The 27590-nt window shown below is 44.3% G+C and overlaps 1 protein-coding gene across 2 annotated transcripts; it reads left to right on the forward strand.

Moving 5' to 3' along the window:
• The first annotated feature begins 378 nt into the window (after positions 1-378).
• SINHCAF (SIN3-HDAC complex associated factor) lies at positions 379-27590 on the forward strand. Of its 2 annotated transcripts, none has more exons than XM_032763928.2 (6): positions 379-620; positions 15191-15338; positions 17496-17595; positions 22505-22631; positions 23671-23821; positions 24952-27590. In XM_032763928.2, the coding sequence occupies exons 2-6, from the start codon at positions 15211-15213 to the stop codon at positions 25112-25114; spliced, it is 669 nt and encodes a 222-aa protein (XP_032619819.1). In that variant the 5' UTR covers positions 379-620; positions 15191-15210; the 3' UTR covers positions 25115-27590. The 2 variants fall into 2 exon arrangements, with proteins under 2 accessions (XP_032619819.1, XP_032619811.1); XM_032763920.2 differs by lacking the exon at positions 379-620 and adding an exon at positions 2009-2740.

Raw genomic sequence — 27590 nt, forward strand, 5'->3', positions numbered from 1 at the left:
TCCACAGAGCCTCGGCAATCCCAAGTATTTCACTTGAAAGGTAAGCAAAATCCTCCCCCACAGGCAGCAGATTCCTTTACCGCACAAACCCAGCAAACACAAAACCCCACACTGAAGCGAGTCGTGAGTGAGCGTGACATTTGGCAGAAGATGGCCTAAGTAACTTGCAAAGGAAAGATTTGCAGCACCGGGCACCGTTCCCCCCCACCGAGTACTGCACAGCAGCAGCACGCATTGTTGTGAATCTATTTGCTACAATCTCCTCCTACTCCATTGTAAGGGGGCGGGGAGTGGGTTGTTTGTGTGAAGTCATCGCTACCGTCACAATGGGCTGCACTACCCCCTCCTCCCGGGCTTCCCGCGCGGTCCTTTCTCCCTTAAAAGGACAATGGGGCGCGTATGCAAAAGAACTCGATTGAGTAGAAATGAGCCGTGGGAACAACGCTTGCGCAGAGAGAGGGGGCGGAAAGCGAGCCATGCAAATAAGAATTGACTCAAGGAGCAGTTGCATGAAGACCCGGGGAGCGACACAACGAGGTTGCGCACTGCGCAGAGGAGGGGGGAGGTCGTCGCACACAACACACCACGCTATTGATTTGTGTGGGGGCTGCAGTTCAGAGGTAAGTGATTTCATGTTTTTCTCCGCTCGTGAATTTTTTTACTAAACCAAAAAGTGCGAAACCTCTTTGATAAAAGCAAAAAAACCCTGAAACCAATCAGCCGTTCTAGTCAATAAAACAAGTTGTTTTTGGAGGCTGCCTTTTGCTACAGGGAAAACACTTTCCTGTCTGAAACAGTTTTGACACTCACTGCCCTGTGTGCGGCATTGATTTTTCCTTCTTTTTGTGGAAGAATAACTTGAGAACTATAATTTTAAAAGCTAACAGTGTTGTGAACATGCCGATTGCATTGTTCCATATCCAGCTTCGCATTGGAACTTTCTTAAACTGAAATCAAAATGTTCTCTCCAAAGAGAGAGGTCGAGTCGATTCCTGAAGATATCACTGGACAAGTGAACCCAGGCAACTCCGTTGGTTACCCAGTTCAAGGTGTTACCGGGAAATATCAGTTTAAGGGACATTCTTCCAGGAGCCGTAGTAAGCGGGAGTGTATCAAACCGTCGCTTAGTGAATGTTTTGCGTGGTTCGAGAACCTTTTCTTGGTGCTCTTTGTAAAGAGGTGGAAGATGTAATGTTCCTTCCAGTTTGTAGATTCAAGTTAAGTGATTCTGGAAGAAGAACGTGGGCTTGTTTGGTTTATGGGGGGAGGGGGAGATTAGCTTGGCCTGTTGTTGGTGCTGCTTCCCAGGTCCGTTGCGGCCCGTTACTGTATGCACGCGGTTTGGCATTATTTGCTCAGCTTGGGCGAGAGATGCGAATGTGATAATGAGAACAAGAAGGAATTCGGACGCCTAAATCGTTCGGGATTCCAGAACCCGTTTGGGGTTTGGAATGTTTGCGAGAGAAAGGTTCCATTTTCGAACTTTCTCCGGGGCCTTGTACATTTATGTTAATAATTATACACCTGTAGCTTTATTTTTGAGCGCACAGAAGTTGTTGCGTCGTGAGTGGCAGGAGGCAATCATTGCAGTGTCAGTGTACGTTTTCTCTCTCTCTTTTTTTTTTTTTTTTGGTCGGGGGAGAAGAATGGGGAAATTGTTCTCTTGACTTGACTTGTTTTTAGAAGGGTTGTCGGGTTTAGCACTCAAGTGACCTGAAATGGACAGAAATTGTGCGTGTGCAATCTGACATGACACGTGCTACTAGGTGCGCAGGTTGCAGGCTCGCTTTAGTGTTGTGTTTTGTTTTGTTTTTAACCTCTTCTATTGGAAAAGCCTTGTTATCGCTCAGAGTGGTGTCCTGATAGCGTCAGGACAGTGTGACTTTATGGTGATGGCGTCTTACTACTTTCAAAGCAGAGTACAAGTGAAAGTAACTGCTTTTCTTGTCTCCTCTTTGTAGTTAAACTGTTTCCATGTAGAACGCAACGAAGTTTAACTTGTTGTTACATTCTCCATTTCGTGGCGGCTTGTTTTTTCTGGTCGATCAGGAATCTTGCTAGTTAGCAGGATCTTTAAATCTCTTCATGCATTCCGCAAAACAGTCGACATATCCTTGATGCTGCACGTAGGCAAAACCAGGCTGAAGGGAAAACAAAGGGCTTGCATGTGCTGCAGGCAGTGCTAGCTCTACAACTGCGTGTCTGCAATCCAGTCTGCTCACCGAAACACGGACTGTTATTGAACAAGGAGAGGACGGCTGGCGGGGGAGCTAGGGAGAATTGGTGCGACAGATTCGTGTCTTGGGGAAGTTTTGAGCTTGACTTTTTGTGTCTGGAAGACTTCTGGAGGAGTTAAAGTTTAGGTGCACGCACGCTCCTGTAAGGTTACTACGCTGTGTGCAGGGAGGAGGCGGCGGCGTGTTTGTGTGTCTAAAAGCAGGCAGGAGAGGAAGCGTTTTTCACTTTTCTGTGTAAAAACTGCAGATCATCCAAAGCATGAAATTGCCCCTGCGCCCGTATCCAACGCTGCTTAATGCTAGGGGTTGGTGCGGACTCTTTAAAGGGCTCTTTGCAGCGATTCCTCGGCTGTGTGTGCGTGTGTTTATGGGAGGTCTGTAGGTTTCCCTTTGAAGTCGAACTGTTGCCATGTTTGAATTACGTCAGGGTGAAGCCATGAGGAACCAGCTCCAGCCTCTCAGCAGCAGTAGCAGCAAGCGGCAGCAGCTCAGTGTAGGATGAGGTGAGTGAAGGGCCCTGTTAGACACCGCGAGCTGTATGTGAGAGAGGGTGCAATATTCAGGAAGTGCTGCCGAGCTCGATGGTGGCGCGCGGCTGGGGGGGGGGGTGCATTTTCGCCCCTTTTGTTCTGGCAGAAAACGCTGTGGAGTAACTTTCACTCGAGGGCTTGTCCGGCGGGTGCAATCTTGCCCGCTGCCGTCACGCACCTTTCCCCTGCCAAGAGCGCAGTCGCTAATGCACCTTTTCCACGCAGTCTGCGCCGTGGAAGACCTCAGCAAAGTAGCGTGAGAGAGGAAAGTGCGTGACTGCACCCTCCGTCTCACTTTTCCGTGCGTGCGTGCGGTTGGCTTCGGAAAAGCACTCCCGGGGACTGTGACCCGATTTCTCCCCACCTAGACTGCAGCCAGCGCTCGGGAGATTAGGAGATGGCTCGTGGAAATGCCCCCTTTCCCAAACCGCTTTGTTATAGCAATCCTTCCCCCCGGTCCCTGCCTCCAAACACGGCTAGTCCTGAGAAAGACTTTTTTTTTTTTTTTTTTGAAAGCCTAATTCAAGGCTAGTTAAATTGCATCTACCGACTTTGCACATAAAGAGTTAAAAGGTTGGGGCTGCCTGTTTAAATATCCAGCAGACGTTGCTGGGGTCTGATTCCAATTTCCGTGCTTGCCTGCTAGGGACTCTCCTATGTTTCTAATGGCTCCTGTGTTAAATTTTGCCCCACTCCTGAACAATTCTGAATGGTGCCTCTCCCTTATTAAATGGCAAGCCTAGGCATTTTCACTGAGTCCTCGTGACAGTGACTGTTTTGCAATGTGTTCTCAGGAGCAGATGGCTCTTCCCACAGCATACCTTAGCACACTTGATTTTCTCCTTTTTAAAATCCTCTTGTTTACCTCTGAAAAGGACTTGGTCACGTTGGGACTCCTATGCCAGTGTGTGCCTGTTCCCCTCACGTTTGTCGTCTACCTGATCATCATGGCCCCTTTGAAAAGTAGGTCGTCCTTGCTGAGGTGACTGCGGGTGGCTGGTCTTTGTTCCAGCAAGCAGTGCTTGTAGTGAGCTGCTGTGCACTGGTGCTGAATGTCCTGCTGATTATTTTTTTGTTTTGTTTTCCTTCCCTCTTCACCTTAACTCTAGTTCCTCCCTGTTTGGGGCATGGCTGAAAGACAAAACTTTGCCTGGGTGTTCCTTTTGGTATCGGCACTGAGCGGGCTGCAGGTTAAACATCTGCAGTGAAATCCTGGCCTCACTGATATCAGTGGGAGATCTGCCATTGATTGCAGTGGAACTAGGATTTCAGTCCTGATGAAGAATTTTTTTTTTTTAATCTAATTTTGATGGCTAGGTCATCTTCACATTATGTGATTCAGTACTCTGTGTTAACTGGCAATTTTGGTCCAATAACTACAAAGTTTTCCATTTTGCCGCCTATATGTTCTATCATGATTTGGAGTGTCTCTTTACTGCAAGGATTTTTTTGGCAGAAAAATAACTGTAGAACTCAGTTTTTGTGATACCCCGCTTTGTTATCATCCCCATTACAAATCTCTCTCTTCAGGGGGTTACCAGTTTAGTTGTGGGTTAAAAGCTGAAACAGAACTTCAAATTAAACTGATTTGTTTAATACAAAAAAGTGTTAACTTGGACAGGCAGTAGCCTTTCCAGACAAACCTACTTATGTCATTTGGCATAAATGTCTATCTTCATTTCTTAGTATGTTCATTCCCAGTTATATTTCTGACATGGCTCTTCTTGCTTGCTTTTTTGCTGTACCATCTAGTTCAGCACAGTACATTGGTAGTATAAGCAGTGACTACATCCTGAATTCCTTCTGTATCCAAAGCTTCCCCTGACTGTCTCACTCTTTGTGAGGAGTGTTTTTCCCCTCTAGATTTTCCTCTATATGGAGATATGTATATCTCCTAGAACTGGAAGGGACCCTAAAAGGTCTTTTGAGTCCAGTCCCCTGCCTCCACTAGCAGGACCAATCTACTGATTTTGCCCCAGATCCCTCAGTGGCCCCTTCAAGGATTGAACTCACAACCCTGGGTTTAACAGGTCAGTGCTCAAACCAGTGAGCCAGCTCTCTCCTACAGATTGGTAGCTCTCTGGGTGTAAATTATGATATTTTGTTATGACTGCAAATGAAGAAAATTCCCTAGATTCACTGATTTAACATAGTTTGGCAAGCAGTGGATCTATAACAGGATCCAATTGCTTTGAGGATTTTAAACAGTTTAAACCAGCTGACATATGAAGTGTTGGAAGATAGTTGTATATGCTTTATAGCATTTCATAAGCGAGTTTATTACATGTGCAATATGAGTGGCGTGATCTCAGACTTGTATGTTTTTTGCATTTATAGAATGTCTTTCAAATAGTTTCTAGGTGCATTTCCAGTAAATATCTGGGGAGTGGGTGAGAAGAACCATTAAATGTTATGAGACCAGACGTTCAAAATTGCTCAAGTGTTTAGCATCCACAGCAGGAGCCAAAGAGTATACTAAAAACTATACAGCCAGAAATGTGTGGGGTTTTTGTTTTGTTTTGTTTTGTTTTGTTTTTCTTTGAGAGCTGGTGAACGGTTGTAGGATGACACCCGTGGAGCTTACTGTTTATCCATATCCCAAGCACAGCCCAAGCAGTGGCAGTGCTGCTACATACAGTGTTCCCTTTGAAAGGTGGGAGGCTGTATGTAGATCATATGCGGAGTTATTGTGGCTTGTGCATAGCTAGACCTACTTTACCAGGTCTTATGGGTTTTTTAAATAGAGTGGATTTCATGAGATCCAGAGTACAGTGGGTGCATGAGTTTCCTGACTAACTTCAGTAATGTTGTTGAGAGGATTTGGGGCCTGATCCAAAGCCCATCAGAGTAAATGGGAGTCTTTCTCACCCTCCCTTCCCCTCCCCCCCCCCCGCCCGACTTCTGAGAGCACTGGGTTAAGTCTTTGCCACCTAGATAGGGCCCAATTGTCCTTTCATTAAAGCCGATGACAAAACTGCTTTTGAAGTTAGTGGTGCAGGATCAGGCCTTAGGTGACAAGTGGTGGAATTTTCAAAAGCACCTAAGGACATTAGACCCCCAGCTCCCACTGAACATCTGTGGGATTTGTGCTCTGAAGTCCCTCTGTTGCTTCTGAAAATCCCCGCCTCCCCAAGTGTTAGTTGGCAGATGACTGTCACTTAAGAGCCTGGAACCTAACGTTTATGGGGTTTTACAGATAAAAATCTGTTTGTTATTTACTACACAACTGTGTGAAAATGTAACTAAATTCATGTGAATTAAAACAAACTAACAGATAACAAAACCGCCTTTAAAACCGTGGCAGTCTGGGGCCTTTTATGGTACATACTGATGTTGTGCAGTTCCCCCTCTGTCACCAAACTGTTAGCAGGCAGACAAGGGGGTGGGTTCCCATATGCTATATAATCATTCATTTTTATCAGCACTCTGTGACTTAACACATTGTTACACTGGATGAGATTAATAGTTCTTAATATTGCCAGTTTCCTTTAAGTCTGAAGCAACAGTTGTTCGTGAGGCTTTTCACTGTTGGAAAACAGGTGCTAGAAGAAACAATAAGTGTGTGGTTGGAAGAGGTGGTTTGAAAATTGAGGGGATAACCGGAATGGAGGGGCGGGACTCCATTTCACAACTCTCAAGACTGGTTCTCAGATTACCAGATCAAACACAACATATTATCTATCAGCTCAAAGTCCAAATGGGGGGGGGAAATCCGATTTCTCAACTAAAAAGGCATTTGTGTCATAAGTAAAGCTCTTTACACTTTTTAACACAGTAATAAAAATCTTCACTGTTAGTGTACTGCTCCTGCTGAAGTAGCCACGAGATATTTAACAATCACAAGTGCTCATGATGCTGACTTTCAAATCTCATGTAAAAGACTGCACCTCGGAAAGCACATAGCCCTGGACGCAGTGCTGAGCCATTCGTTTGGTACTGACTCAGATGAGCTTCACTAACTGAATCACCAGCACCACTCATACAGTACCTCATGTTTTCCTTGGAGATCTCCTATTCAAGGGTTGACTGGATCTCACCCTGGTTAGGTTATAGGAGGTGATAAGATCATGGCTCAAGTTGGAATGGCTGCAGATGGAACACCCCCACCGCTACATTTTTTTTTTTTTTCCCCTCTGAAAATCCTGTTTTTGTGCTGTGAACAGCCCACGCCAGCTTTCCAGTAGTAACAACTTTTTACAAAAGCACCAAAATGACTTAGACACTAAGTTGCGTTTTCAAAATAGCCTAAATAATTTAAGTGCCTGTGTCCCACTGAAAATCAATGAGAGAGACATCTAGGTAACTTTTAAAAATTTTACCCACAATAGTTTTGACACAGCCAGTATACTACAAGTGGCTCAACTACAGTAAAGAAATGTCACCCATTCTAATTTCATGACAGGGCCATTGGTTTGCCACTTGTATTTGGTACATGTTAAAGTTTCATTGAGTTCTGTGGAACATCACAAGCATGGCATTGTTGCAGGGGACTAGCTGCACAGGAGTTAGTGTACATGTTCTTGGAGGTAAAAACATTCCAGATCTAGTTTTAACTTTTCCCTGGGCCTCATTGATCATCAAATACAACATTCACAGGTTTCAGAGTAGCAGGGTGAAGTTTCATTATAAAGTGCCGATACAGTTCTGACTGCAGAGTACCCTTGAAAGATTTCTTGATCTCTTCAACACATATTGTGTGGGGGTTGTTTTTTTGGGAGGTGTGGTGGGTAGGTGGGCAGATATTAAAGGAATTTATAGTGCGTGTGCATATATGGAGTTTCTAGGTTGCACACTTCAGATCCTAGTCTCCTCATTTTTGCACTGGAACACTTTTACACTGGTATCTCTCCTTATGTGAAGATGAAAGTAGCATTTTTAGTTGACATGGTTTTCTTGTTTATTTCCTTGGAGCCTTTCCACTTCAGACACATTAAAATACAAGCGGTTAAGGCCCAGTTTTAACTTTACAACTTTGTAGTGAAGGTCTCCTGTTGGACAACACGCCTTTTTCGGGGTGAGTGATTTCTTTACCAAAGATTCAAAGGCAGATCCTCAGCTGGTGGAAATTGACATAATGCCATTGATTTCATTGGGACTATACCAGTTTATTTCAGCCAAGGGAGAGGCCTGAAGTATTTACTAGGGAGGCTGGCAACTCCGCTCATAGCATCATAGGCTGTTTTGGAAGAAGTCATTGTTCTCATGTGCAGGTGTGCATTCCAGGGCTTATGGTCTTTCCTTTATTTCAGTGTCTTTTAAGAAAATACTCTTGGATATTTCTCTGCTTTATCCACGTACAGTAGAAATCAGCGTTGTGAGATTTTGCTGACAGGAGCAGTCTGCATCAATATGTGTGGGCCAGATCCTTAGCTGGTGTCAACCAGCATGACCCCACTGACTTCAGGGCAATTACACTGCTTTACACCAGCCAAGAATATAGACCATTGTTGTGGGTCAGAGGAAGAAATCAGGTTAATAGCATGGTTGCTTCTTACTCTTCTCTGTCCTTCCAAGTGAAGAATTTGGGCTGCACTAAGGGTGAATGAGTTCAGGGCTAGAGTAGGGAGGCAGGAATAGAGCAGGTGCTGAGTGTTTGGAATGTCATCCCTCTGCTTTTCAGATAAGCTGCTTTCTTTGTGAAACAGCCATGGAATGTTTCTCTGTAAGTGTGTCACAAATTTCAGGTGTGTTTCTTTCTGTTTGTTTAGGTATAAAAATGGAATTATATACATCTTTGAGTTTGTCTTTTCTATTTTGGAGGTGTTTTTCCCTTCAACCTCTGTGGTCAGGAAAAATGCAGAAGGAATCAGCCACCTTTTTCCTTTTTTTTTTAAAGAAGGCAACCAACTGAACAACAGTAAATCCCTGAAAGTTAGCTTCTCCTTCCCTTGAAAAGATCAGAGTTCAGGATTAACCGTTGAGAGGATTTCATGCACAACTGACACAGCACTCATTTCTCTGTCTTCCTGCTTATCATGCAGATGTTTGAGGTCAGCATCAACTTTGGCAGAGGGAACTTAGATCCCCAATTCTTGTCCTGACTGGTCCATAAAAGAGGAAATAACTTTGTGTGTGGTGTAGGCTAGCTTTGTGCCCAGCCGTGCATAGATGTGCAAGGAGTCTTTTCTTCCCACCTTCCCTGTATCTCATGGACTGACCCCAGATCTGTTAGGCAGAAGGGGCTTTGCTTCCTGAAAGTGTTTCTGATTGTTTGCCTTCTGCAAAGGGGTGGGGTGTTGGCCCTGTACCCGCCTTATCCCTCCAGGCTCAGCTGGCAAAATTGCAGAGGAGAGTGCACCCTGCATCCTTTCAGATTGTGGTAGAGTTGCTGCTGAGCAAGAATGCAAGTAGATGAGAGTAGGGGGAGTGCAACTCCATCTGCTTTGCTAAAAGCAAAGGGGGAAACTCCCGCAGGTCCCCCTCCTGTGTGGCTGGTACAGTGAGCATTCCCACACCTGCTTCAGTCTACTTTTAACCACTGCTCTTGGAATACATGTGTCTCTTCCCCCCCCCCCCCCCCCCGCAGAGATCCAGGAGGAATCCTGTTTTGCCTCTGCTGGAATTCATTGCTGCATAGCCTCCCCTTCTGACTCTGGCATAGCTGGTAGTTTTAAAAGATGTTATCTGATGATGTATACATGGATTTAAATATAACAGGCCAAATCCTCAGCTAGTGAAAACTGATGTAACTCTCCTGAAGTTAAAGGAGCTACACCCGCTTAAAGCAGCCAAATATCTGTCATTCAGTATGGATACATTTAAGTCTGCACGTTCAAGGCCAGATCCTCAGCCAGTGTAGATGCTGTGCTGATTTGCACTAGCTGCAGATCTAACCCAAGATTTCTGATTCGGGATCTTAAGATATAAAACTTAACAAGATAAAAAAATGTTTAAGGTCCTAGTTATGCAGTCTTTAAGCATGCCTCACTCCCACAGAAACTAGGTGTTGGCAATGACTGGGCACATAATTATGGCTTAGAATGGAAAAGCAGACACTGCTTTAAGTATGGCAATGCTGGTCAGCGCCCATAAACTCCAGTGCGATCTAAGTTAGCTATTAAATTCATCAGCTGACAATATGTTTAGTGTATAGTATTCAAATGGCAACTGTGTGGATTAAATGTGACTTTGCCCTGACGCCTTCCATTTATAACACTGCATTTGGACACAGTTGTCAAAGAGAAATCTGTTATACTTGTGGTTTCTCTAGTAACTTTCTCAATCCAAGAATGACGTATGGTGATACTGTTGCTGTCTATTCATCAGCTGGGAAACAGATGGCACTAGTTTTCCTTCTATTGAAATTTTTGTGCTGAAAGGCTGTGCCTGTGAGAATGGAAGCAACAATCCCACAACAGAATATTTACTATAAATATCTGACGCCAATCCTTGTTCAAGTGTTAATTGTAAAATGGTGATTCTTGTCCCTCTACAGTATAAATACTTGGTGGTAGCTGAGACGTCCCCCATTTCCTAGAGAGTCAAGCTTAGAAATGTTCCCCAAGTGAACAATCAAGACAAGTTTCCAAGACTAGTTCCATGCCTCTCCTGTAAAGATAAAAACTTTTATTACATGGGTTATTGGGTTCACCAGTGAGACAGAAGTACCAGCAGCTAGTACCAGACTTTGTAAAGTAAAGGACACCAAGCTGGAGGCAAAACATTGAGTTGCCGAAACAAAACCTAAAATAACTGTTACAAACTCCCAGGTGAATATGATTGCTGACCATCTCAAAAGGCTTGGTAAATACCATAGTGCCAAGAGACTTTTTTGAAGGGGCACATTGAATGGTAACAAAATACATAAGCAGACATGCAGAATATATAACGCCTTAGTGTCTGGAGTCATGTGTGGTTTGTTTGTTTTTTTTCCCCTCAAAATGCATCTTGTTAATCAAGGGAGACTAACTGGACCATATTTGGCCATGTATAATGCCCAGTGGCTCTGCATTGTCATAATGGGAAGACAGCCTAAATCTTTTTGTGTTTTGTCTTGCTGCCTTTCTTAGCTTCTCAACTCACATTTCATTGAACCAGATTTTCCTCCTTTCTTTGCCAGAAATTACCCAGTACCTCAACTGGCTAAATGCCACTGGAGATTTTTGTGCAAGAGCAGAATAGTAGTTTTGAATTTAACCAACCCTTGACATGCCATTCAGGTCACTGGCCAGAACACTTGCCCAGTTTTCCACAGGCTTTAATCTAGCAAAGTACTCCTGGATGGTGGATGGCCCTCTTGGCAGTGAATCTGGGTGGCTCAGAGCAGTGGGGCAGGATTTTGGGGAGCCTTTGCTGGAGATGTGCACATCTGTGAATGGCAGAGCCCAGCTCCTCCCATGGTAGCTCCTGGGCCACATTAGCACACCAGAATCTGAGGACAAATCTGATGGATCAGCTGCTTCTATTCTTCCTTCACAGAAGTAAGTGAATGGCTCAAAGCCAAGTGCAGCCCTGAGGCTAGAGTGATGGCTGTGCAATGGGCTGGGTTGGGTGGAGAGCAGTGGAGACGGCTTTTGTTCTAACCCTGGTGGAATTCCTCAGCTTGCCTGCTTGGGCTGTGTACAGGAACCAGGATTTGGGCCTTAGGCAATTTCAGGCTGTCTGTCTGCAGAGTCAAGAAGGCAATGCTTTGTAAGTCACATTTGAGGATTTACCTCCTGGAGTGTAAGGGCTTGAAACTTCATCTTTGCTGAAAATGAATGCTTGGATTCTGTAGGATCGAATGGTGAAGTCCCTGAGACCTGGCAGGGAGTTGCCCGTTCATCAGTGGCAAGGGGAAATGGTTTTGTCAAACCCAGCTCTTTGGAGCCTAGATTCTGTCTTCCTGTGTATTTGTACAGCATCTAGTACAGATGAGACCTGAGTCTGATTGGTGGCCTGGGGTGCTGCTGCAGCAGAAATAAACTGGCTTAATGAACTACACCAAAATATAAACCACTTTGTTTGGGTTTAAGCTGCTAAAAAAACAGTTACTGTTTAGGCAGTTTGTGGTGAGAACGTTTGTTTTATTTAAGACTCCAAATTCTGGTCTTCTCCATTGGGGTCTAGAAGTGCTGTTGGTTAGCTTAAACTCTACTGTGATGTCTTCCTCCAGATGGGTTAAAGAGAGAGCCCTGAGAGCCTATGTGGGGCTGGAACTACTTACGGTGGGGTCTGTGTGTGTAGGGCTACCACCAAGCCTGGGCTGGTTTGCAGCTTTTCAGTGACACCTGTTAATTTGCCTGGTTTCTCCCAAACAATCTTCTGGTTTATGATGGAGTCTCTGGTCTCTTGGTTTGATGATAAAAACTCCCAGACCTTAGCTTATTTGTGTCACCTTTTTTGGGGTCTATAAATTGATATCTGTTGCAGCTGAGAGATCCTGACTGTTGAACCTTCCTGCTTCTAAGCAGCTGTTCCTTTCCTGTGTAGTTTGGCTGCTTGTTGTCCTTGATGATCAGCAGCAGAGGGCAAACCTTGCTCACTAAACAGGGTTGTATAAGCCAAAGTTATGACACTATTAGTTTAAAAGAGAACTCTTTTTTGGAACGGTACCTCTGTGTTTATGACAGAGACTACTTACAATTTTTGGATGGCCTGTAAAAACTTGTTTTGTATTAAAGCCCTGAGTCAGATAATAGCTTAAGCATGTGTGTAACTTCGAGCACTGGAATGGAGCTACTCAGATGTTTAAAGTCATCATGCATGTTCTTAAGTGCTTTGCCAGATCAGGGCCTATGTACAGTTCCACTCTGGACAGTAACTGGGGGATGAGGGCAACAACATCTTGGGCCTCCCCTTTTATTGTTTTTCAGGGACTCCAAAAATTGAGTTTAGACATAAAAAGTTGTTTTCTAACAAGAAGCTAACACATACCTCCATTGCACATTAACTGCATCCATAATGTATTTCAGGATTACTCGTTGTGGTATGCAAGCCAGAGAGCCACAGCTGTTTGACAAGAGGGCAGTTAGGAAAAACTTGTGAACTGAATATTTGCTATTGAGTCACTGAGCATCAGTAAACAGAACTCCCACCATGTCGTTTCTAAAGTGGCTTTTAAGTGTTAAATGGTTTTTTAGGTGACCTTGTCACATGTCTGAGTTTGCTTAATACCCTCTGCTTTGGGGTGCAAGAGACATCAACTATTGGTGCTTGATAAAGGAAGCATATTCTGAACACCCGTCCTCCTAAGAGTCACTGCGAAATAGTGACAATGCATACCTTCGCACAGTGGTCCCCAACCTTTTCATCTGGCGCAGCGGTGGAGCACCCGCCGAAATGCCGCTGAATTTCTGCGTCATTTCGGCGGCAACGCCTCTCAATGATGTCACTTGTCGGCGGCAAGCGGTGTCATCGAGAGGCATCTCCGCTGAAATGCTGCCGAAATTCGGCAGCAGATGCTCCACCGCCAGCCAGGACGCCGGGCGCATTTTGATGCCCCCGCAGGCGCAGCGTTGGGGACCCCTGCCTTAGCAATTCCCCCTGAGTGTTGTCTGTTCCGGACTGTGGTGTAACATTGGTTTGCAAAGTTGCACATGAAGCTGTTCTTCTCTTTTTAAATTATCCTTGAGCTGTATCTTATAGATTCATAGACTCTAGGACTGGAAGGGACCTCGAGAGGTCATCGAGTCCAGTCCCCTGCCCTCATGGCAGGACCAAATACTATCTAGACCATCGCTGTAGACATTTATGTAACCTACTCTTAAAATCATCTCAGAGATGGAGATTCCACAACCTCCCTAGGCAATTTATTCCAGTGTTTAACTACCCTGACAGTTAGGAACTTTTTCCTAATGTCCAACCTAAACCTTCCTTGCCGCAGTTTAAGCCCATTGCTTCTTGTTCTATCCTTGGAGCTAAGGTGAACAAGTTTTCTCCTCCTCCTGATGACACCCTTTTAAATACCTGAAAACTGCTATCATGTCCCCTCTCAGTCTTCTCTTTTCCTAACTAAATAAACCCAATTCTTTCAGCCTTCCTTCATAAGTCAGTTCTTCAAGACCTTTAATCATTCTTGTTGCTTTTCTTGGACCCTCTCCAATTTCCCACATCTTTCTTGAAATGCGGTGCCCAGAACTGGACACAATACTCCTGTTGAGGCCTAACCAGTGCAGAGTAGAGCAGAAGAATGACTTGTCTTGTGTACAACACACCTGTTAATGCATCCCAGAATCACGTTTGTTTTTTTGCAACAGTATCACACTGTTGACTCATATTTAGCTTGTGATCCACTATGACCCCTAGATCTCTTCCTGCCATATTCCTTCCTAGACAGTCTCTTCCCCATTCTGTATGTGTGAAACTGATTTGTTCCTTCCTAAGTGGAGCACTTTCCATTTGTCTTTATTGAACTTCAATCCGGTTTACCTCAGACCATTTCTCCAATTTGTGCAGATCATTTGAATTTTGACCCTGTCCTCCAAAGCAGTTGCAATCCCTCCAGTTTGGTATCGTCCGCAAACTTAATAGCGTACTTTCTATTCCAACATCTAAGTCGTTGATGAAGATATTGAACAGAGCCGGTCCCAAAACAGACCCCTGTGGAACCCCCTGTTATACCTTTCCAGCAGGGATTGGGAGCCATTAATAACCACTTCTGAGTACGGTTATCCAGCCAGTTATGCACCCACCTATATAGTGCTCCATCTAATTGTATTTGCCTAGTTATCGATAAGGATATTCTATGCGAGACCATATCAAATGCCTTACTAAAGTCTAGGTATACCACATCCACCACTTCTCCCTTATCCACAAAACTCGTTATCCTATCAAAGAAGCTGTCAGATTGGTTTGACACAATTGTTCTTTACAAATCCGCTGGCTATTCCCTATCACCTTACCACCTCCAAGTGTTTGCAGATGATTTCTTTAATTACTTGCTCATTATCTTCCCTGGCACAGAAGTTAACTAATTGGTCTGTAGTTTCCTGGATTGTTTTTATTTCCCTTTTTATGAGGGGCCTATATTGCCCTTTCCCAGTCTTCTGGAATCTCTCCCGTCTCCGTGAACTTTCCAAAGATAATAGCTAGAGGCTCAGATACCTCCTCTGTTAGCTCCTTGAGTATTCTAGGATGCATTCATCAGGCTCTGGTGATTGCAGGCATCTACTTTCTAAGTGACTTTTTTTTTTAACTTGCTCTTTTTTATTTATCTTTAAACCTACCCCTTCCCATTTAAGCATCACTAATGTTAGACATTCCTTCAGCCGTCTCAGTAAGACCGAAACAAAGAAGTCATTAAGCATCTCTGCCATTTCCAAGTTTCCTGTTACTGTTTCTCCCTCCTCACTGAGCAGTGGGCCTACTCTGTCGTTGGTCTTCCTCTTGCTTCTAATGTATTGATAAAAAGTCTTCTTGTTTCCCTTTATTCCCATAGCTAGTTTGAGCTCATTTTGTGCCTTTGCCTTAAAGTGATAATGACTGTTTCTGCTTGTTCTACAGGCTCCAGCAGAGAAGAAAAGATGTTTGGTTTCCATAAACCAAAGATGTACCGGAGTATAGAGGGTTGCTGTATCTGCAGAGCAAAGTCTTCCAGCTCTCGTTTCACTGATAGTAAACGTTATGAAAAAGACTTCCAGAATTGCTTTGGGTAAGATCACATGCTATTCAAAATTGGGTTTACATTTTAGTTAGTCAGGATTTCTGTCTCAAAACATGAAAAGTTACCAGCCTCACTCAAAGTGAGGTACTGAAGGCTCTGACCAGAATCAGGCCTGGTATAGTCTTCAGCTGCCTCATACTTCTACCACAAGGGGCAGGCAACATTGGGCCAGATCCTCAGTTGATGGAAATCAGCACAGCGCCATTGCTTTTAGTCAGCCTCAGCTGAGGACCTATACCATCTGGTTCTCTATTGCAAAGTGCTGTCAAATCAGAGTGGAAATGCTTGGCACTCCGTTTTCACAGGTGTCAATTGCTGTACGAAGTGTAAAAGAATGCAGAGGTCAGGCCCATGGGAGTTTTTCTGAGATGAAAAACCTTAGGGAACAAATAAAAGTATTTATTTAGCTAGTAAATATCTTTAAAAGTCTAAACAGGTTTTGTAAGTTGTTGTTCTGAATAGTCCTATCAATCCATGGGAATGTTGCCCCTCTCAGTGAAGGGGAGGGGTCTACTATCTTAATAGCAGTTTTCCAGCCCTGTGCTGTGTAAAATAAGCCTGAAGAATTAGCTTTCCTATTAAAAAGCATTGGAAATTAGGAAGTTTCAAAGCCCTGGTGAGGGCCATTGTATAATTTTAAAAATAATCCAACAGTAGGTTTAACAACTCTCTTTAGCATTTTGGAACTACCTTACAAGACCCTTGAAACTCTTTCAATCTTACTTTGTCTTACCAAATTGTGAAAGAAGTGAGTTCCTGCTTGACAATTCCTAATTGTCTTTTATTACATTTAACTTTTTTGGTTTTTTTAGTGTTTTTTACTTTGTAATTAGCCATAGCAATTAGTGCAACAAGATTGAGATTCTAACTGCCCATAAGTGTTTTTATTCTGGAGAAATGTCCACTTTGTCAAATTTCTCCAGCTTCCCTTTCTTAACCCACTTTGCTTAGCTATCATGAAATTTTAGGCCACAATCCTGGGAAGACTTACGCCTATGATTAATTTTAATCTCATTGGCAACACTGGCACTACTGACGTGTTAAAAATTCTTCACTTGAGTGATTCTTTGTAGGATCAGGCCTCTCTTTGCCGTTCTTGTATTTCTCTTTGTCAAGAAATGACTTTTCCCATGAGTCTTTATAGTGACTTCTACTGACTGTTGGTTATTTATTTTATTTATTTTTAATGTAAAGCTGCACCTATCTGCACACTTGCTTGCTGCTGACCTTGGCTAAAGGAAAGCTGTGCTACAGTCCACTGCATTTTTATTTAAACTGGAGTTTCGAAGCTTGCTGTATGCTTTATTCAGTATGTTTGGCAAGGTGGAACGTGCAATGTTACACTGGGTCATCAAAGAGTGAGTTCTGTAACCCAGACACGTCATTCACTTCTACAGTATTTCAAAGTCCTTTTACTTAACTAGCCAAAAAAAAATCCATAATCTGTCTCCTTCTTTGAATCATTCCAAAAAGATTTAACTGTAGGGGCAACATTTGTAATAGGCTTATTGGAAGCAAACAAGTGCTGTCTTCATGCCAATGTTTACAAGTTGTTGGGCTGTGCACAGAGCACCTATGGAATTCAGCAGGAGTGCAGCAAATGGAACTCTTACAGGGTCAGAGCTTTTATTTGAAATTGTATGAAAAGTTCAAGAGGTGAATGGCGTGTTCATCAGATCAACTGGGATTACTTAAAAATGAACTTTTTTAAATGGATGAGGTTTGTTCTAATACAAAGGGTATGGCTACACTGGCACTTTACAGCGCTGCAACTTTTGCGCTCAGGGATGTGAAAAAACACCCCCCTGAGCGCTGCAAGATGCAGCGCTGTAAAGCCTCAGTGTAATCAGTGTGCTCTCTCCCAGCGCTGGCGCTCCGACCACACTCACACTTCAAAGCGCTGCCGCAGCAGCACTTAGAAATTTCAAGTGTAGCCATACCCAAAGATTCTACAAAGTGTTGAGCACTTTTCTGTAGGGTAAGCACGTTTAAGGTGTCTCAAACTGGACATTCAAAATAAGTGAGGTACCAAAAATCACTAGTCACTTTGAAAAATCTTTGCCTGAGAATCTGTTGTCTCTCTCTTTATATTAATTGGGTTGATTTACAAGAGGTTAAATAATAAACAGGGTCTTCTCTTGTCAGGCTCCATGAAGTCCGCTCAGGAGATATCTGCAATGCGTGTGTCCTTTTGGTGAAAAGATGGAAAAAGCTGCCAGCAGGATCAAAGAAAAACTGGAATCACGTTCGTTGGCTATTTTTTCCCCTCTCTGTAATTCAAGTTCCCCTTCTGTCCACTCCACTAGAGAGAGACCGTCAACTGTTTTTCTCTTCGCTCCTCAGCACCTATAAAAGCTGCTCTGAACATTCTGAAGTGTGGCTATTCCCTGCCTTTTAGATGGCTTACATGTGCAAGATACAAGTGATTGTTGGAGACAGTTCTCTTCTTACCCCCCTCAATTTTCACATGCGCCTAAATTTGTCCAGAATTCTCCCTTGAGACTAAATATTCCAGACTTGGCCTCAGCCCAAAGACGATTTCTTTTTTTTTGGAAAGTTTGAACAAGCAAGGTGACTTGCTTAAGTAACAAACAAATAGGCTTGGCTTAGTGAAATACTTAAAATGACTGTGTCACAGTCATTCCCACTCTCTGATTTGATATTTTAATCTGCTTTGAGCCTGCGATTGAAAAAAGAGCCAGTTATTTTTTGGGGGAAGGGGGCATGGGGGGAGAAATTGGTCATCAGTCTTTCCAGGAGAGTTTTTTGACAGCAACAAGGGAGCTAAACATGCCGTTCATTGCTTTAGGCATGCCTAAACACAGAAGTTAGCATAAATTGGGATTGCACAGATTTTTAAATCAGTGTGGACACTGTTCGTCTGTTGGTTTAAATGGCCTTAATTAAAGGAGCAAGCTAAACTGAAGCCTTTTATGCACAAGAAAGTTGCAGTTTTTTAACTAAAGCTGTTATTTTAAACCAGTTTTACTTTCTCATGTAGACTACGGTCATGGCTACACTTGCAGATGTAGAGCATTTTGAGTTAAGCCAGCCTTTGGAGAATGCAGTAGAGAAAGTGCTGCAGTCTGTCCACACTGACAGCTGCAAGCACACTGGAGTGGCCACATTTGCAGCACTTGCAGTGGCATTGGGAGCAGTGTATTATGGGCAGCTATCCCACAGAACACCTCTTCCCATTCTGGCACTGTGGCTTGTGGGAATGGGGTGACGGTTTGGGGCATTCTGGGTCCTGTCCCAACGCCCCGTGATACATCGGTTCGCATCTCAGCAATCCCTGTGCTGCTGTCCACATTCGGCACCATCTTTCAACATCTTTTGTGCTGCATGCTCTGTCTTCCTTTTCGATCTGTGGGAATGGATCTCGAACTGCTGAGGAATATGCTGATAAGTCTCGCCAGCACGTCATGTCTGGCAGTCAAGTTATTCCTTAAGATCCAAACTGACAGGACTCCAATGATATCGACTCAAGTAATGCATATGACACGATTGCTTGTGGCATTTACAGACATGCTCACCACCATGAAATGCTGCTTTTGGTCTCAGGAAACAAGCACTGAGCGGTGGGATCACATCGTCATGCAAGTCCGGGATGATGAGCAGTGGCTGCAGAACTTTCAGATGAGAAAAGCCACTTTCATGGGACTTTGTGATGATCTTGCCCCCGCCCTGCGGGGCAGGGACACACATTGAGCTGCCCTGCCAGTGGAGAAGCAGGTGGCTATTGCAAACTGGAAGCTGGCAACTCCAGCCAGCTACCGATCGGTCGGGAACCAGTTTGGAGTGGGAAAGTCGACAATTGGAATCATGTTGATGCAAGTTTGCAGGGCCATTAATCGCATCCTGCTCAGAAGAACTGAGACTCTGGGTTACGTGCATGACATTGTGGCTGGCTTTGAACAAATGGGTTTCCTAACAGTGGAGGGGCGATCGGTGGAACGCATATTCCAATTCTGGCACCAGCCCACCTAGCCTCAGAGTATGTTAATTGGAAGGGGTATTTCTCCGTGGTTCTCCAAGCATTTGTGAATCACCATGGGCATTTAATTGACATTAACACAGACTAGCCCGGAAAGGTGCATGATGCACACGTCTTTCGGAACACTGGCCTCTTCAGGAAGCTGCAAGCTGGGACTTTTTTCCCAGAACAGAAGATCACTGTAGGGGAAGTCGAAATGCCCATTGTGATCCTTGGAGACCCTGCTTACTCGTTAATGCCGTATCTCACAAAACCCTACACAGGGAGCCTTGACAACAGCAAGGAGCGGTTCAACAACAGGCTGAGCTGGTGCAAAATGTCTGTGGAGTGTACTTTTGGACTTATAAAGGGCTGCTGGTCCTCTCTGTATGGGAAACTGGACCTGGCTGATGACCGCATCCCTGCGGTTGGTTATATCCGCGTGCTGTACCCTCCATAACATTTGGGAAGGGAAGGGTGAAAGATTCACTCAGGCATGGAACTCGGAGGTTCAACGCCTGGAGGCTGAATTTGAACAGCAAGAGAGCAGGCTATTAGAGGGGCCCAGTGCGGGGCTGCAAGGATTAGGGATGCCTTGAGAGAGCAATTTGAGGCTGAAAGCCATGAGTAATGTCTGGTACCCTGCATGGGAGTGAAGTGGAGTAGTTCCAATGTTAGTAGGAAGCTGTGTTTGCTGTGCTGACTTGCAGTGCCTGTTTATTTCCTGGGCTAAGGTATCTTTTACTTTATGCAATAATAAAGACTGTTTTCAAAGCTGAAAATTCCATTTATTGAAAAGAAACACATCTGCTTGGGAAACAGAAAGGGCAAAGGGGTCAGGTGGGGATTGGTACAATCACAGATTTGTGTATGTCCTGTCTGGAGTGCTGTGCAATGAGTGCTGCACTTCAGGGTGGCTACAATGCATGGTGATGGGGGTTGAGTGCAGTGAGTAAGGGTCTTGGTTTTCAGGGCTTGGTGGTGAAGCTACAGGTGTTGGAGACAGCTGGTGGTGATAAGAACCCAGATAGAACCAGTAGAGTTTTCCAAGGGGAAAAGTGGGTTGCAGGTGACATGGGGGCACAAGGGAAAGAATTTTGGGGCGGGCACGGTAGTGCTCTGCCTGCATGGCTACGAGAGCCCGTATCGAGTCCACTTGGTGCTCCATGATGCTTATCAGCCGCTCCGTGCTTTGCAGAGCACCGCGTTTTTGTGTCAGAACTCCTCGTTCTGCTGGTGGATTCTTCTTTCACTTTCCCACCACTCCTGCACTTTTTGATCTTTTTCATTCAGGGTCTGCTGTATTACTTCATGCAGCATGTCTTCTCTGCTTCTATGTGGCCTCTTCCTAACTTGTTGGAGTCCTTTGGCTGGTGATGACACAGACGGCTGAGATCTCAAGGTTGCTTCTGTAAAGGCAAAATGAACACTTAACAGAGGCAGCATTGTTCGCACCAGACAGAGCAGTGATTCCCCCATATTTAGGGGCAAGCACAGTCTACACAATAATATAATTTGCCCATTCAAAAGCAAGTGCACATAACCCATGGGAGCCCCAAAATGGTGAGTAAGCACAGGGTCAAGAGGGACTGATTCTTTCATGGCTGTACTATCCTCTGGGTTTCTGTGCCTTGGGGAGAGCCAACAGCTGCAGGGGGGCCCTGTACTGAAACTATCATCACATTTTCCACAGGAGTTCATCCTGGAAGATCCTTCGCTGCTGAGGGTGGCCTGGGAAGCAAGGGAGGGTCTTCTACTACAATACGGCTTCCGGTCTGTACCATATGCTTCTTGCCGGTGTGCAGCAATAGTCCTCCCGTCCCCCACAGCACTGTGGCATGGACAAGTTAGCCTGACTGGGACAAGGACCACGGCGGCTCTCCCAGGAAACCTGTGCAAGCGCATTGCCCAACTTCTGGATGAGACCTTTGAAGAGATCGCTGAGGCTGATTACTGTGGTGTGAGAGAGCACATCAACGCCCGCTTCCGCATCTAGGCATGCATGCAGCCCTAAACCTTCTCGCCCCAAGAGCCTGCACTGAATAACTTCCTTCCCAAAATAAAAGCCACTTACCGGGAACCTCCTTTGGTGTTTGTCCTTCCCCAAGCACCAGCCGCCGTGACTGGCTGCCTTCCTCCTGGCTTGAGAACAGCTCCTGGCTGCATGCATCTAAGGATGCCGGGGTGTCTTCCTATTCCTCGGCACCCTCACTCCCGCTTTCTTCCTCCTCCTCCTCCTTCTCCTCCAGAGCCCAGTTCAACAAGGCAGGAGAAGTGTCCATGGTAGTACTTGGAGTGGAGGTGGGGTCGCCTCCAAGTATCGCGTCCAGCTCTTTGTAGAAATGGCAGGTTGCAGTGGCAGCACTGGAGCGGAGGTTTGCATCGTGGGCTTTGCAGTAGGCACTCTGCAGCTCCTTCACTTTAACCCTGCACTGCATCCTGGTCATGGCCCCTTTCCATCATGTCCCTTGATATCTGCCCGAAGGTATCGCAATTCCTACAGCTGGAGTGCAGTTGGGACAGCTTCCTCCCCCCCAAACACTGAGGTCCAGCACCTTGCCGTTGCTCCATACTGAGGATCGCCTGGCATGTGAAAGCATGGTCATCTGGAAAGATTTGCTGAGAGCACTCCACGCCTGGCTGAACAAACAGGAAGGAGATTTTCAAAATTCCCAGAGAATTTAAAGGGCAGGTCTGACAGTTGGTCATCTGAGGGCAGGGCAGTAGAGTTCCAAATGGTGAGCAGAGTGGCTAGAACAGGCATTGTGGGACACTTCTCGAGGCCGATCAGAGTGCATTAACAGACCAGGACATCCACACTGGTGCTGCGGCGCTCCAGCAGGGGCGCATCAAATGTTGTTCCACTCGCTGAGGTGAATTAACAGGAGCACTCTAGTTGCAGAGTCCAGGCACTCTACATACCTTGCCAGTGTGAACGCGACGTGAGTTAGAGTGCACGAAGCTGCTTTAATGCACTCCAACTCGCAAGTGTAGCCATGCCTTAGGCCTGATATAAGCCAAGCTGAAATGATTGTCAACACACATAGTTGCACCAGGGAACTTAATTGGTTTAAAATATCTTTAATTAGACCAGAGTGGCTTTATCTGTAGATCAGGCCCTAGTTCTGATACAGAATTGTGGGCAGAGGGAATTAAATGTATCCATGCTGTCTTTCAGGTGGTGGATGCAAGGGCTGGACCCAGTCTTAAAACAACACTGAAACCAAAGAAAATGAAAACTCTCTCTGGAAGCAGGATAAAGAGCAATCAAATCAGCAAACTGCAAAAGGAATTCAAACGGCACAGTAAGTAGACACAGAGTTTTAGGAAGGCAGTTTATTGCCGAAGTAGCTAATTGTTAACTGGCCTAATTAGATATTGTCCAATGCAGTCAGTGGTTACATGAGAAAATATGTTTATGTAACTCTTTCATCCTTGAATTATTTGAGGGTGGAATTAGGAGGGGGTTTGGGGGCAGGGGTCGAGGATGTATATCTGAGCTCAGGGTGAGGAAGTTGCAGATGCCAGGAGATGAGTTGAATTGAGGGAGAAAGCACTTTTATTCTAAGCCCCTGATTTCAGTGATTTGAAACTGTCCCAGAAAATAACTTCTTGGGCAGAAGTTTCATAGATGCTAGATACTGAAAAGACCTTGTTAAGTTATCTATTTTTAGTGCTTTGTGTAGTGTAGTGTAATTTTAAGTGTCTCAAAGGATGGACTTCAGCCTCTTCTAGGCAACAATCATGTCAGCCTCATTGTGCTATTCATTGTGTGTATATACGCAGCCAGAAACAACCGTTGCAGTCCAATGTCCAAATTGTGCAAAAACTTACCTGCACGCTTAACTTTGCACATTGTGAGTAGTCTCATTGATAAGAGTAAGTCTTTGCAGGATCAGAGTCCAAATGGGTAAGAGAAATGCAGAGTGATGGGAAGGAAGTATTATCCCCATTTTACAGATGGGGAAACTGAGTCTTCGCATTGACTGCAATGGGGCCTGGATTTCACCCAGACTGAAGCAACTTGCCCAGGGTCACACTAGAAATGTGTGGTGGATCTAGGAACTGAATCCAGAGCCTCCTGAGTCCCAGTCTATCTTACCCCAAGCTGCTGCTGCTCCTCCTCCTCCATGAAACGTTTCCATACTGTTGACAAATGGTCATCTCTGAAACTTTGTAAGTGCCAACAGAGAGCAGCAACTGTCAGCTTTTTTTAATAATATTCTGACTGGCCATAATAGTGCTGCTTGCATCAGACTTTTCCACGGTCTGAGAGTAGGAAAGAAGCTAGTTACACCCAATGAATTCTTCTGTTGGTTTTTTTTTTTTTTTTTACCCCTATAGACTCTGATGCCCACAGCACCACCTCAAGTGCCTCCCCCGCTCAGTCTCCCTGTTACAGTAACCAGTCTGATGATGGCTCTGACACCGAGATGAGCCCTGGGTCCAGCAGAACACCAGTCTTCTCCTTTTTAGATCTCACATACTGGAAAAGGTAAAAAGCAACCAAATACACATCTGTGCAGCCAGCAATCTATTTTAATTCCAAGGCTTTCTGTTCTGTGTCCTCAGCAATAAAACAGCATTCACAAACAGCTGGTGACAAGCATGTCATTTTAAGGATGTGGCATAAGTAATTTAACAGTACAGAAAGTATGGATTTGGGCTTGGAGAGAAATAATTGTTTGGCCTTTTATTTTACTTTTGGTCTCTGCGTATCTAATGTTAGATGCAGTTAGTTGACAGACATTTTATAACGGACCCATGATCACAGTCAGAAGAAACTTGGGGGTTGGAGAAACTGTAAAATATTTCCCAATTTTGCAGAGACTTTTATGATTTTGCTAGACACTATAAATGCAGCAATCCCTTGTTCAGCTACCTTTCAAATTGAAATGGCTGTGATTTCATTGCCTAGCTAAATTCATGGAGGCTAGGTCCATCAATGACTATTAGCCAGGATGGGCCGGAATGGTGTCCCTAACCTCTGTTTGCCAGAAGCTGGGAATGGGTGACAGGTGATGGATCACTTGATGATCACCTGTTCTCTTCATTCCCTCTGGGGCACCTGGCATTGGTCACTGTCAGAAGACCGGATACTGGGCTAGGTGGACGTTTGGTCTCACCCAGTATGGCCGTTTTTATGTTCTTTAAGTTGGCCTCTTACAGGTTCATTTAGTCAAATACAGTTCAGCAAAGAAGCAGCTGTGCTTGTGTTTCTGTGTCGCTACTTGAGGTAGCAAAGTGGTAGACCTACACTTAAGTTGAGAATTTTTTTTTTAAAGCAGTCTAGTTGATTTTCGCACTCATGATTTTGTTTTTTTCTTAGTGGGCTTTTTACTCTGTGCTTGTAATTCCACCCCCGCCCAGCCTTATTGTTTTATGATGGAAGGAAACTTCCCCCAGAACTGAAATGGATCTGAATCTCTTAGGCCCCATAAAAATGCTTATCATGATATCCAAGTGGCCCTGGAGGTTGTAAACTGTAGTGTCCTGGTCCTATTAAATAAATTTTGTGTTTCTGTAACTTACTTCTGGGTGTGTGTGTGTGTGTGTATATATATATGTGTATATATAAAATTGTGTCTGCATCTCTCTTCCTACCCCACCCTTTCCTTCCCCTAGGCAAAAAGTTTGCTGTGGAATAATTTACAAAGGGCGTTTCGGGGAAGTCCTTATAGACACTCATCTCTTCAAACCTTGCTGTAGCAATAAGAAGTCAGCAACTGAGAAGCCTGAACAACAGGGACCCCAATCTCCAGCCATCTCCAATCAGGAAGGATGGTGACTTCCTTGGCTAACAGGAAGGTGTATACGGAGCCTCTTATTGTCTGGAAAATGCTAGAAAGTGACCCTTTGTTTACTATGGACACCTGCTATGCTGCCAAAAGACTATTCCTTAAAATTGTTTTGGTGTTTTTACTGCTACAATTCCACAAACTCTCAAGCCAGTTTGTATCTTTTCAGAAATACTACATAATATTTAAGATACTATGGAACAGTTAGCAAAGCTGAATGCTGCTGCGAGGTTGTCTTTAAGGGTTTTTTGGTTTTTGTTTTTATCTTTCACCTACCCATTCCTTCCATGAACGAACTTTTGAGGGTGGGTTTTCTTGTATAATAAAGTGTATGTAGTTAATATTTCTGTACTGAGAGAAGCAGTGGTTGTGTTTGGCATTTTTTAAGTTGATAAACCCCCTCCCCAACCAGAGAAAATATTTCATTTGATGTGTGATTCAGTGACATGGACTTATACATAGAAGTTTTTAACTCTTTACAATATTTTCATTTGCGTGTATTTTAAAAGGTATGGAGAGCTAAACCTGTACTACTGACATTTTAACCAAGACAAATAGTTTCATCATTCCTGTATGGCAAAGCCAGGTAATGTAAGCAAGGCTAGTACACGAAGACCTAAATGTTCAATATCCAAGAAGAGTGGAGGTACGCTGTGTCTAGACACATGTATAGAACCTCCCAGTTCCTCCTGAATACAAGTGACCAGTAAACCAATAAATGACAACCCAAAAGCAAGCGCTGGGGGTTGTGCAGTACTGCACGTGATTAGATTGAGAGAGGAACCATGGAGGCCACCTGGGGTCCAGGTTAGGTGCAGCTTCAGGGTTGGAATTGTTGAATTCTCACAGGATGATCTCATAAATTTTCTGCCATTTCTAGGCACCTTCCTGGTTTTGAACATGACACAGAACCAAAAACGTAGTGGGGGCGCCGGGGGGGGGGGGGGGCAGCTTTCTGTCCCAGGAATTGAAACAAAACAATCCAAGCATGAAATTCAGTTGGGTTATGATTCCTGTTTTGGACCCTTCCAGTCTTGTGAACTGTATGCATGTTTATACTGCAATCCCGGGGTGTGGTTTAATCCAGATAGCTCTGCTACCAGAGCAGTGAAGCTGTGGGAGCGTGACTTCACAAGGCTGTCCAGCTGAGTAATTGCCCAGGATCCTGGGCAGCCTTGTATAGCCCTCACTGATGCACATGATGCCATGGTTACACTGCTATTGGTACCCGAGTTAGCTAGAGCAAAGCTAGCTGGGGACATCCATGAGCTGCAGTCACACCCTGTCATTGTAACACAGGGCATGTCTATACTGCAGACATACACACCCCATAGCAACACTTCTGTGCATGCTGGACCTATTGTAAATTCTGTAAGTGCTGTTAAAAATTACTCCATTCTAAATAGAGGCAGCTCTGTGTGCATGTTGTTGGCAAAACAAATCCTATGCACATTCCTGGTAAAACTTGTGTGCAAATGATTGTGGCATTCCTTTATGCTCCAGCTTTGTCTTTAGGGTAAAAACAGCTTTCTCAATGTTTTAGCTCCTGGTTGTTTCATGTTACTTTTATGAAGATTTAACTTGCACAGTGTGGGAAGTGAACACCTGGTTTAAAAACAAAAAAAAATCTTTGGGGATATTCTGCAATGGACTGCTAGAAACTTGGCTTTTCTTCTGTTTGGCTTTACTATTAAATTTTTGGTGGGAAAACTGGGTTGTTTTTGTAGGCAAATTTCAATGCAACCTCTGAAAGGCAAACATTCAGGGGATGAAAAGAATGACAGAAAGAGTTGTTTTGTTTTGTTTTGTTTTTTTTTCCCCTCCATCCTCCCTCACCCTCAAAGTAGAAAGTTAGTGTTGGGTTTTGGTTTCTTGTTTTACCCCTTCTTTTTAATAAATAAAATTTCTTAGTGGGAGGTCATGGGAAATGGAGATTATAGTCGCCCCCTCTTTGTGGTGGTTCCCCCCACTCCAATAAGTGCATTGACTAAATTCTAACGGGAGGATAAAACTATGTACTGTACCTTCACCTGCAATCAAATGGCTAGTTGGAATGGCTACTTTGCTAAGTCTATTTCCAAAGACTCATGCAAGAGTCTCAGCCAGCTGTATCTACACACCAACTTACGTTTGAGTTACTGTCTCCATGATTTTCTGTACTTAAGGCTGGAGTACTGGTGGTAGGATGTGCTATAATGTGGATCATCTCTACTTCTGTATTTATTTATTTATTGCTAGACTTCAACCATAGACTGCTTCCCCTCCTCCTCCCATCTCTTCCTTTCCCTGTAGTAATGCAAGATGAACTGTCTGTAGTCATGCACTTTGTATTAATGTATTAGGAATCTGTGGAACCTGTTTTGTACTTTTTTTATACTGTCCATACACTTGTAATCCAAACTTTTTTTTACTAGGGTAATGAATAAATTTAGACTTATTTAGAAAAATAAAGCATTTTTTCTTCTG

The sequence above is a fragment of the Chelonoidis abingdonii genome, chromosome 1 (genome assembly GCF_003597395.2).
Source record: "Chelonoidis abingdonii isolate Lonesome George chromosome 1, CheloAbing_2.0, whole genome shotgun sequence".
In the NCBI taxonomy this organism is placed as follows: domain Eukaryota; kingdom Metazoa; phylum Chordata; order Testudines; family Testudinidae; genus Chelonoidis; species Chelonoidis abingdonii.

Bases quoted from the DNA above. Each gene is read 5' to 3' on its own strand.
- SINHCAF (XM_032763928.2), top strand. From the start codon at position 15,211: ATGTTTGGTTTCCATAAACCAAAGATGTACCGGAGTATAGAGGGTTGC. The intron at 15,339-17,495 runs GTAAGATCACAT...TTCTCTTGTCAG, and splicing joins GACTTCCAGAATTGCTTTGG to GCTCCATGAAGTCCGCTCAG. The intron at 17,596-22,504 runs GTTCGTTGGCTA...GCTGTCTTTCAG, and splicing joins CAAAGAAAAACTGGAATCAC to GTGGTGGATGCAAGGGCTGG.